Genomic DNA, 12,385 nt, shown 5'->3' with positions numbered 1-12,385 from the left:
TCTCATTCCAGCGTAATAATCAAGGAACTTTTCTGCCGTACCATGGGTGCAGCAGGCTCGGTGATATTATGCAGCGCCTGAAAATATCTTGTTTCTTGTTTATTACACTGTTTCTTGATTATTACACTGGAAATTGCTTCAAATTTATTATTTCTCTGGATTTTAATTTAAAAAAAATCATACATATTGTGCCTTTAAAGGTGTAGTAGTGAAAAAATGTTGGCAGCTACTGCAGGTGGAGTCTTAATGTAAGCTATTGAATGTGATCAGCATGAGGAGAGTAATCAGGTATACAAAGTAAAACAAATTCTAGAATTAGGGGTTCAGGAGTTACTATCATTTTAATGTTGATTTTTTGAATTAGTGGTGGTGCTATAGAGTTTGTCAGATCACTGTTCATGGCCATCACTAAATGTGCCCATTTTCAAAGTTTTCCTAGGATCCGTTCATAAGGCTGCCATAGACTCCCATTACGGGGAAAAATAATAAAGAAAACATACAGACACAATAAAAATACAAATACAAAAAAAAAAAATGCAAACTACAACTTTTCTTTAAATTATTGTAATTAATTACTTTAATTATTATTTTAATACTATTTATTACTTCATACAAAGGCCCTAAAGGGGCGATAAGATGGACAAAATTTCAATGCTTTTGAATTCTCTTACAAAACTATAGCATTCCTTTGAGAAACTCTGCGTTCACTTGCAATATATTTGCGGTCTCTCACAAAATTATTGCATTTGCAATAGCAGTAAGACATATGTTATTTCCAACACAAAACCTTTTGTGAGTAAATGCAAAGACTTTGGGGAAAAGCAATTTTTTTTTCTTTTTTTTTAGGAGAGAATGCAAATGTTTTTGGGGAAGCATACATTTTGCGAGACCACATAGATGATTTGTGAGCAAATGCAAAGTTTCTTCAGAGAACATAATATTTTTGCAAGCGAACACAATAGCATTGAAATACTATTTAATCTCTATTCTTTTTATCTCATTTTTTTTTCCTATCTCTTTTTTTTTACCATCACTATGTCCCATTAGTGGTTCTGTATTAAATACAGATTACAAAGACAAACAAGGTGCTGTATTAATTTGGTTATTTGCATTTGTAAAAAATGCTAAAGGTATTCTTATAGGTATGGGTTAAGGTTGGGTTAGATTTAGTTTGTTGTAAATATAATTAACTTTATATAAAAATAATTTAAGTCTATGGTGTGTCCTCATTATAAATAAATGTGTGCCTTTCTGTGTCTTTGACCTGTTGAAGCTTTAACCTGAATTTGGAGTTGTTATTTCTGTGGCACATTAGTAGGATGGTTAGTTAGTGTCCTTCAGAGAAAGAAAGCAGCAAGTGCAAAGTGGCATCAAAATACAGTGAAGAAGAGAATGATGGTGCATGACCATGTTATAGGTGATAAAGGTGTAACACACTATGTTGAAATACGGCCCAATGGACTGCTTTTTCATTATGTTACACTGTATGAGAGTTTTTTTTTTTTTGCAGCTCCTCTTATTTAACTATATGATATACATATGAGTTATCCATCATTCATTTATCATTGCTGTGACATCAGATGTGAGAGGGTCAGACTCAGCAGGCTTGGTTGGTTTTGTCTGTGAACTCTGGCCTCAACCTGGCACATCTTTGAGACTTTTGTTTCACTTTAGTTTTCAAATCCTCATGCATAATTCAGTTTTATCATCATTATCTGATCATAGAGAGATCATATCCCCGAAGACACATGCTCTCCAATTACACATCATTCAAAACGTTAACTATAAGGCACTGTGATGCATACTTAAGTCTCATAACCATCATTTAGGACAGCATTAAAGTGAGAACATTCACTAATGATTAGTCTTTTAGTGGAAACTTATATCTGAAGTGACTCAAAACTTAGGATTTTTTGATTGTCTTTGTAAAACCCTAACTGTCTAAGACAAATCCAACTTCTAAAGCTGGAAAGGCAGAAGACTTTTACGCACTTTTAAATTGGTCTCTGGATTTCTCCACTGACCACCTGTTCAATTTCATATATTTATTTTTTTGTTTTATTATCAAGAATAATATATTTTCTGGCCAGTGTTAACTTAATATAAACATGTTTGGAATAATATCTACACTCTCTTACTAAGAGTATAATCATTCTGTCTGATCAATTCCTCATAAAGAAATTATTGAGTGAATCCAATGGTTCAGTTACTGCCTTCCCAGCATGCATTGAGGCATAAATAATATTTATGGTGTGACAATTTGCCAATTTGTTGTTGTCATGTTTAGAAAATTATTGTGATGTTGATTCACAGTTGATTAGCTGATTGTTACCCTACTGCAGTGACAACAAAATAGCTAAAACTATTTTTAAGTTATCCATCAGCAAAAACGATTTTTAATTAACCATATATATATATATATATATATATATGTATGTATGTATGTATGTATGTATTTTTATAAATTTAATTGTTTTAATAATATTTTCGTTTTTTATACTTTTATAAAATATTATGTTATAGTTTAATATTTTTGTTATTTAATTTTTACATTTTTATAATAATAATACTTTGTCACACTATTTATCTTGAACTATTACAAAGGCTATTAAGGTGATTAAAATGATGAAAATCTGAAGCGATATTGTCTTGTCTTGTCTTGGTCAAAACTTGACCATGTCTTGGTCCATGGGCCAAACTTTATATATGTACTTATGTACCACTTTAGATATAGAACAATTAAAAATTGTTAATTATTCAGTAATTAGTAATGAATCTCGCTCAATCAAGTACTGATTGTGATCTGTTGCCATTGAGTAGATATATGCGTCATTAGTGTACTTCAAAAAATGTACAAGTCACTTTAGATACAAGAACCAGCTAAACGACTTAGTAGCATAGCACAGTAGTCACCCTACCTGTCCAAAGACTGATTTGACTATGGGATGGAGGTCTGCATCCTGCGCGCCGCTGTACGCGCTCGCGCTCCCGGGGGCGCGGGTGCTACTGGGCTGAAGCGCTGGAGGTAGATTGGAGGTGAGGCTTTGACGCTTGTCCTTCGTTTCAAAGAACAGCGCGGCTTCCTCCGAGCGCTTGGAGAGGGATGAAGTCGGCGAAGGCGTTCGGTTGGAGTGAGGATTCCCGTGGAGTTGGACCGGAGGGTCAGTGGTGTGGTGGTGCCGTGACGGTTTGCGGTGTTCCGGTCCATCCTCTTGATAATATCCATCCTGACCGCCGGGATTCTGGACCTTCTCCGCTTTTCGTCCGTGTTTCGGTTGGCACAGGGGTCTCCTGGCTGTGGCATCGCACTCTTCGGTCCAGCACAAGTCTCCGCCGCCGCCTCCCGTGTGCCGGTGACCGTTGCGGTGGCTCGCGGGGTCCCCGCGGACTCTCCGGTTGGTTCTGATCAGGGATGTGGTGGATTCGCTTTTTGGAAACGAGGAGCTCATTTTGACCCCCCAAAAGACTCGTGAAGTTTTGAGAGTCGAGTCAGGTATCTTTAAAAAATATCGTAATATTTAAACGTGTCGTTGGGCAGGTGGGAATCTCTCCGGTGGACGCCGAGTGAAGGACTTTATAGAGAGCGAGAGCATCGCACAGGTCGCTCGCGCGGAGTTTGTTCGGTCCCTCGTGACCCCACTGAGCGCGCGCTGCCACCAAAATTCAGCATTAACAAGTGAATCTCTCTCTCTCTTGTTCATCTCTCTCTCCCTCTCTCTCTCTCTCTCCTCTCTCAGGATGAAATTTACGTCAAACTGCCTCGAGAAACCACTGAAGAATAAAATGACGTCAAAATATTAATAACGGTGTAACGTGCACAGGTGAACGCAATACAGTGACGGGAAAAAGACATTGACAACAAATGATGAGAATGTTCTATCAGTATCCAACCTTTACAGGTAGTTCCATAGTTTAAAGCGTTGACTACAGGTTTTTTTTTTTTTTTTTTTTTTTTTTGACATTTGCTAAATTAAAACAAAAAACGACCTCGTGACAACATGCCAAATAGCAGACATTGAGTAGGCCCAAAGTAGGTCCGTTTTCGATATGTCAATATATTGTCGAAAAATAAATAATTATGGCTTTTCAGTAAAAAAATTATGAATTGCTCTAGTAGGCCTAATATACAAACATACAGATCAAAAAACAGTCAAAAGTGACAATCTTGTTTTAACTAGTGATGTCAAATGATTAATAAGAATAAACGTTTTTGGTTACATAATATATGTGTGCGTATTGTGTATATTTATTATGTATTTATATTCATATACGTTTTATATATATATATATATATATATATATATATATATATATATATATATATATATATATATATATATATATATATATATGTTATATATTATATGAATTTTGTATGCAATTAATCGTTTAACAGTACTATTTGTCATTTATAAATATCTGAAATTACACTAAAAATGTGTTCAGTCTGCTGCTAATGAATAATTGTGCACAGTAATACAACTTTAAACGTAGAAAAAAAATATATTCACATATTTAATTGTATTTTGCCAAGATATGTTCTTCAAACCAATGCTTCAATGTCAAAAACAACAAAAAACTTTTACTGAATGTCGACTTTGAGTCATATATTCATGAGTCAAAACATCTCACTGCTTTGAATCCTCTGTAACTGATGTCTCGGCTACAGAACTGCTTATCATGCTTGTTTTCTGAAGGACAGAGTTTTGATGGACACTGCAGTCAATCTGAAGTGGCTGTACTCTCTTTTCATAATTGAAGCTTCTTTCACATTTAATAACTTCTTTCCATGCTGATGCGATATGTACTGTTTGAGCTACATAATTTATACAGGTTGGCTAGAAGTAGATGAGAAGTTTCCTGATCAAACAGGACCATCGTGAAGTCCCATCTGGTTGCTTGCGTTCCTTCAGTCTCGGAGCAGCTGCGCAGGGTGTTCAGGCACTTATATGCATTATGTCACTATATATGGACCCAATTAAAGAAGTAAAAACTGTGTCTAAATAGTGTGTGAGATGTTGGAAAGTGGAGCTTCTGCCCCAAACAGTCTCCTGGGACTTTGTGTTCACTGACATCTGTGTCTCCGTCTCACTCGCTCCAGGGAAAGATGGAATCTTTCGCTTCATCTCACCATCTCTTGCCCCGCATTACTTCCTTTCTTGCTTTCTTTTTGATTGGCATGGCCCCCCTGGTCTCGATGTAACTCCTGGAACACATACTGTGACTTTTGGGATATTTAGATTTTGCTTGAGTTGTGTTTAACTCTTTTCATTCAGCAAAAAAATGATGAATTTTTGGTTTCTTTAAAGAGATGCTCCCCTCCCACCTCTCTGTCTGCAGCAGGGGACACTAAAGCCCCAGGGTTCAATCTGGCCCATTTGCTTTCAAGGGAGAAAAAAAACACACACACACAAAACCAAGATGTGTTTTAATCTCACAGTCCAGTAAACAGAGAAACATATTTCGTTTTATATGCTACATTATCACACTTATTAGAAGCGCTTTATAGGTACTTCATGATAATCAGGTGTTTGCAATCGGTTTGCAAATCTTTTACCCTGAAGTAATAATCTTTGGGCTCATACATTTTTTTTAAACAAATATAAAATGTAGATACTTTGAAACGTGTGACTTGCCATAGAGTTACATAAAAGGAACTGAGCTTTCTTTATATGTAAAATATAGATTTGTGAACTTTTAGCAACCAGACAGAACATCTAAGCTCGAACTTTTACAACCTGAAATGCACTCACTGCACTTTAGCTTTGTGAAAAGCTTTTCTCTTTAGAAAATGCAATCTAATTTAGTTGCAAAATTTCATTTTTAGTTGCACAGTTACACTACTATTCAAAAGTTTAAGGGTAGTAAGATTTCTTAGGCTCATTTATTTATTATGCATAATGCTGCATTTATTTGATCAAAAATACAGTTCATGTTTTAATATATTTTAAATGTAGTTTTATTCCTGTTGTGCAAAGTTGAATTTTTAGCATCATTGCGCCAGTATTCAGTGTCACATGATTTTTTAGAAATCATAAGTCATTGATTTGCTGCTCAATTAGCATATGTTAGCAATGTTGTAGACAGTTGTATTACTTAATATTTTGTGGAAAGCGTTCTACATTTTTTAGGATTTTTTTGATCGATTAAAGTTGAAAAGAAGAGTATATTTATGTGAAATAGAATTTATGAATATCACTTTTGACATCATACACACATTTTAATAGTAGTATAAATCTTAAGAATATTCTATGCTTAATTTAGTGCAATTATGCATGCACTCAAGTCTCATTTCACAGCACAAATCAATTTTATGTGAATTTTAGGGGTGAAATATAAAGTATTTTAAACAGCAGGTCTTTTCCATAGTAAATGAGCCAGTAGTCAAAATACTAGTAGAGACTGATGTACTTGTTGTTCCACTTGATAACATTTAGGCTAAAATTTCAAGTGCTCATCTTACAGTCTCTTATGGCTCATTTTTTCAGACTTTCCTGTTGTTCGAAGTACTTTTACTTCAGCACCTGTTAAGAAATTCTTAACAAAACACTCCAGGGTGTTCAACTGAGAAACTACAGACAAAGCACTTACCAGAAAGCAGCATTTGTGTGCTCTTTTCAGGAACGATCTAGCCACGGCTCACCCTCTCAATTAACCCCAGTCTAATGGCACTGTTTGTTGCTTCTGAAACATTCATGTGATGGGTTAATAATTGAAGAGCCAGCAGCTTGAGACCCAGGAGTTTTTGACAGACCGAATGTTGTACACTTCTGCTTTTGTATGAAAACATCAGTGCCGCAGAGTTCAGCCAAATTTGAAGGCATCATTAGCCAAATAGCTTCACAAAGGCACAATGTGTTGCTCGGGTAATGAGCTTTATAAACAAATCAGTGAATATGAAAGTTCTAAAGCATTAATGAAGATGACCCAGTTGCATAAATTAAACATTATAAAACATAAGCATGTGTACACCAGAATGCCACTGGAACAAGTTCTTAATTTCTATACTATTATAGTTTTTAATTAATATTTTGGTTCAGATTCATTTAGATTTTTAAGTAATTTTATTGTATTATTTATTTAATATGTTTGTATTAATTGTTTATTAATTAGATTTTTAAATTTTTACTGCATCGAGTTAAACTAAATTAAAATACAAAGAAAAATGTTGCCTGGGCAATAATCGAAATAAAAATGTTTTTCAATTATATTTTTTATTCCTGTTCATGTTTACTTTATTTTATTTTTTTAAAGTAATTACATTTTTAGTTTTTGTTTTCTATAATAACGCTGCATTCACATTTCTATCATAGTTAGAAAATGATCCAAAAGTACTGAAATAAATATCCTAAAGAAGAATTTAATAGAGTTTGGGAAAATAACCTGAAAGGTGGTACTTTCATCATATTAGGAATGATTCTATATTATGATTCCATTAAAAAAAAAAAAAAAATTGACATGGGTTAATATGTGTTTTTTTTTTTTTGTCTGCCCCTAAGTGCACTGTGTCGTGATGTAATCCTCCTCCTTAAAAAACAAGCAAGGCTGAAAAGTTTGAATGCACATGTCCCCTGATGAGGAAGGCAAACTAATGCAGTAGCCAAAACATATCCAGTACAGTTTCCTTCTAGAGGTAATGAAAAAGGCATAATAAATGCAAGTGCAAAAAAGCATAACGTGTTCTGAAGGGTTTTTGCTGGGAAAGCAGGGTGGGGGGTTTTGCATGACGCAAAGGGGACAGAATAATTATTAAGTCTATTTATGGAAGCACAACAATGGAAGCCACTCATAGAGCACTTCTGAAACCTCCCTGTGGGTTCTTGTTTTCAATTAATCAATTTGGGTTTAATGTGATAACTAACAGGCAGAGGATCCTAATGAGCTTGGAGCTCAACATCGACATCAAGGCTGTTAAACAGTACTGGCCTAAAAAAAAGGATAGTTTACCCCTCCCCCCAAAACAATCTTTCTTTTGACTCTCTTTTCCTGAGCAAAAAAATTCATAAAACTGCTGATGCTTTTCCATGCAGTTGTGATGTATGTAGACCTTCTTTTAAGCTTTTTTTTTTAAGAGTAAAATAAAAAAGTAGGAAGGAAGGGTAGAGAGGAAATGAAACATCTACTTTTGAAACTTTTCTATTGTTAAAAAAGTACCCAAATAAACTGTAATTCTAAGGTTTTATACTTTAGAATCAATACTTGATATCAATATATATATTATATCCTTTTGAACACGACTGAGTGTAAATTATGTCATTAATATTACATCATGAACATTAAAATACCGTACATACATCATATGAATGGAAGTGAGTTAGGAGCAGATGGATTCATTCTCATGTTGTGTTTTACCTGAGGGTGAATGCTGTGCTGAAGGTGAGGTCAGTTTATTTACAGCGAGGACGAACTAGGCCATGTTGCCTTTTAAAGAGCACATGTGGTACATATGGCATGACCTGTGTGTAAGTCTGAAGGAGAACCAGAGAGGAAAGAGATATCAGATTTTCATCAATGGCCCATATCAGGGTGCTGGTGCAGGCATCAGATTGCACTCAAGCAGTTAGGGAGCAAATCCCCTCATGGTTTAACCATTAGAGCAAATGATGTGAATGCGATACCCAACACCGCTGAACTGCTAGTGCACCCTCGTTTCATTAGGTTCTGTACAAATGCACCTACACACAACATTAATTATATCAAACTGATAAATATAAAAGCTAGATTTTGAATTTCAGACGGACCATAAAACAGGAAAAATGTCAGGAAAAATTTGGCAAACATTATGGGAAAATTACTATTCTCTGAACATTCTAAAACAAGTAATAACATTTTTAAAAAAGGTTAGAAGAACGTCCAACTAAACGTTTAAAGGGGGGGTGAAATGCTATTTCATGCATACTGAGTTTTTTACACTGTTAAAGAGTTGGATTCCCATGCTAAACATGGACAAAGTTTCAAAAATTAAGTTGTACGTTTGAAGGAGTATTTTTGTTCCCATGCCAGAGACCCGGGTTCGAGCCCCGCTCGGAGCGAGTCGTTGCTGCTGCTGCTTTCGTTCAGTTTCAGCCTCTGGATCTGATTCTGGATCATAAATAAACGGCTGAATCTGACTGTTAGCCATGGTTTGTTTTGGATGATGGGTTTTCCCTCACGGTAATGTCACAGCTTCCACATCCTCTCAACGCAAAAGCATATTCCCGCTCGTGATTCTTTAGCTCCGCCCACACGTCACGCCTCCAGCCGGTCGTGTTTTTCCGGGAAAAATCAGTACAGACTATCTTTCTCTTATGAATATAATAAAACTAAAGACTTTTTGGATTTATGAAGGATGCAGTACTACTCTATATGTACTCAAGATTAACAGGATATTGAGTGAAAACGAGCATTTCACCCCCCCTTTAAGAAAAAAACAAAGTCACATATGTTTCAAGAACATTATTAAAGAACAGATAACTTTGAACATTCTATTAACATTACTGAAAAATATCTGATTGGTCACCTTGGCTGCCACCCCAAATTTTCAGTCACTTTCATTTAATTTCACCTCTTGATAAAGAAGCGTTTGTTTTAACATACACCTAACATTGTAGGCAGGATAAAGTTGGGCAAGATACAAAATAATAAGTGGTTGCACATTGCACAAGAAGAGCACAATATTTCTCACATCGTCGTGAATGTACATAATGGTGAATGCCACTCACAGGTCTTGAGTCGCATGGAGGAGCTCCAGAAGGATAAAATGAGGAGTGACAACAGTGGAGGACAAGAGAGGACCAGGTCTGGACTATTTATGTTCTGTTTGTGTGAGTCAGTCGTCTGTGAGGAGCTGTCACGCTATTTTTAGTTTTGTGTTTATTTTGTTATTAAATTATGTTTAAATGTTCACCGGTTCCTGCCTCCTTCTTCCCAGAACTATGAACCTTTTTACAGAGTTAATCAGATAAGAAAGATGAGATGGTTCCAAATTTAGTCTAACATAGTCACCAGCCTAGTCACCAGCTATGTCACCTTACCACTTTAAGGACTCCATTTCCCAGAATCCTCCCTGGCTCACGCCTGGTCATAGGTCACGATCACCATCATCTCACCATCATCATCTGACAGCTGCAGTCAGACGACCTGTTACCAGGACACCTGTGGAAAGAAGTAAAGAGCTGGTTAGTTAAATGGACATTATCTCCAGTAAAGTCTGTTTTGTGACATGCACTTTCTTTTGATGATATTCTGAAAAATTGACAACTGAACCTTTTCAGTCTCCACTGACTTCTAATGCATTTTTTGCATTAGAAAAACTTTAAATTATTCAAATTATTCAAGTTCCACAATAGAAAATCATACAAGTTAGGAATGTAAATGGTGACTCTCCCTTTAAGAACTTAATCTCTGTAACTTTCTTAAAAGGAGAACGAAACAATAGTCATAGAGCAAGTCATAAATGACATAACTGATTGCTATATCATATTTGTCAATGAGAATCTACCAGTCCCCTACTGCCCTCTTCTGTTCACAAAAGGGGAACGCTCTCATGGTGTTCAGACTCAGCGTTTTTTTTTATCTATATCTATATCTATATCTATATATATATATATATATATATATATATATATATATATATATATATATATATATATATATATATATTTCTCAACTAGCTTCATAAGCTCCCTGGATTTAAGCTTCTTTATATGTGCTAAGGCTGTTGTGTGCTCTTGCTGATGAGGTGTAGGAATATTGAATTCCTACGCCTGCAGTCTTGTTTCATTCTTTGTTGTGTTTTGACATTTGATTTGTCAGGGCTTGTGTTGAAGAGTTTATCATTACTAAAAAATGAAAAGGGTTTAGATCGGGCACTGTTGCTCTCGACTATGCAAACGAAGCTATTCACTCTTAGATCAACATAAGCTTGATAAAGTTCTCCAAGTGCTGAGCAATATTTCACATTTCTGAGCAGACTGAATCCCGTATGTTTTTCAGTATAACAGAGGCAATCTTACTCTTGTGATACTGCTTAAAGGGACCGTTTGCTTAAAAAATGAAAAATCTGTCATTTCCTCACCTTCATGTTTTTACAAACTTGAATGCCTTCTTTCATCTTTGAAAGAAAAGGGATTTTGCAACACCATTCACCATAAAACATTTATCTTCCACAAGACAGTAAATAAATGACGATGCATTTCAGCTAGACAAAAGGGTGTCAGTTTGAAAGTGGTGTCTGCCACTGTGGTTACTGTTACCAGAGTGTTGTTGGGCTTAATTTGTCATATGTTTAGTGTTCAAATGAGGTTCAGTTCGGTCATGAATTTGCTGGAAACATTTCTGGTTTCACTTGAAGGTTTCTGTTTCAGTCATCATATCTCTTATCTCCGTCTTTAAACTGGCTATACAGAAAATCACCCCTCACCAGATCAACCCTTATATGTATCATTCTAATCGTTACTTTGTCACAGTTTACAAAACACTTTGGGGTTTTCCTGGTGCCGTTACGCAACTACTAATTAGGTAAAGTCTCATTTATTTTAGGAGTAGTTTTTTTTCCAGCACAATGATGGATTACCCAAAAAACATTTCAAGGTTTTGGTTTAAATATTGAATATCACATATAATCACCTGCTGACTGTACCTTATTAATAGATGAGTATCTATCCAAACCAAGATCTTTCTAGTACCTTCCATTTAACTGTTTCTTTTCATGGGAACATGCATAGATTTGACAGGCACATAGTGGTGGACATCAAAACAATTGCTCTCAGTTCAAGGACATATCAAATACTTGAATTTCATTCTTCATAAAACAGCACACAGTTGTTTTCAATCAACTTTTACAAATAAAAAAAGGGTCCAGTTATAACCAAAAATGGCTTGATAGCCTAATGTAGGAGTGGTGACCGTCGTTCCTGGAGAGCCGTGGAGCCCTGCAGAGTTTTGCTTCAACCCTAATCAAACACTAGTTAAACCTTTATTTTTTAAAGGAATGGTTTACACAAAAATCAAAATCAACTGAAAATGTACTCACCCTCAGGCCATCCGAGATATAGATGAGTTCTTCATCTGAACAGATTTGGAGAAATTTAGCATCACTTGACTTGCTCTCGAACGGTTCCTCTGCAGTGAATGGGTGCCGTCAGAGCGAGAGTCCAAACATCTGATAAAAACATCACATTAATCCACAAGTAATCCACACCACTCCAGTACATCGGTTAAAGTCTTGTGACGTGAAAGAAGTGCATCCATCATTACGGTGATTTTAACTTCAAATCATTGTTTCCATATAAACTACAAGTCCTCGAACCATAATATTGCTTTAGAAATAGAAACAAACTCATCTTCATCTTGGATAGCCTGAGGGTGAGTATACATTTTAATTTTGGGTGAGCTATTCCTTTTT

General features: G+C 35.6%; 1 protein-coding gene and 1 long non-coding RNA gene across 2 annotated transcripts in view; both read right to left on the bottom strand.

Moving 5' to 3' along the window:
• LOC113110304 (calcium-binding protein 1) overlaps nucleotides 1–3,939 on the bottom strand; it is a 31,925-nt gene extending 27,986 nt beyond the window's left edge. The window contains exon 1 of the mRNA XM_026274410.1: nucleotides 2,919–3,939. Within this exon, the coding sequence (XP_026130195.1) occupies nucleotides 2,919–3,449 (531 nt within the window). The 5' untranslated portion in view covers nucleotides 3,450–3,939. The remainder of the gene's footprint in view (nucleotides 1–2,918) is intronic.
• A 595-nt stretch (nucleotides 3,940–4,534) lies between these two features.
• LOC113110270 (uncharacterized) lies at nucleotides 4,535–12,051 on the bottom strand. The gene is made up of 5 exons (XR_003293116.1): nucleotides 12,014–12,051; nucleotides 10,014–10,134; nucleotides 8,353–8,468; nucleotides 6,592–6,684; nucleotides 4,535–5,381 (listed from the first exon to the last, which is right to left on the bottom strand). It is a non-coding gene; the product is annotated as an uncharacterized LOC113110270 (long non-coding RNA).
• Nucleotides 12,052–12,385: the final 334 nt, after the last annotated feature.

Source organism: Carassius auratus, chromosome 10, assembly GCF_003368295.1.
Source record: "Carassius auratus strain Wakin chromosome 10, ASM336829v1, whole genome shotgun sequence".
NCBI classification, from domain to species: domain Eukaryota; kingdom Metazoa; phylum Chordata; class Actinopteri; order Cypriniformes; family Cyprinidae; genus Carassius; species Carassius auratus.
This window is presented reverse-complemented; position numbering and strand designations above follow the sequence as displayed.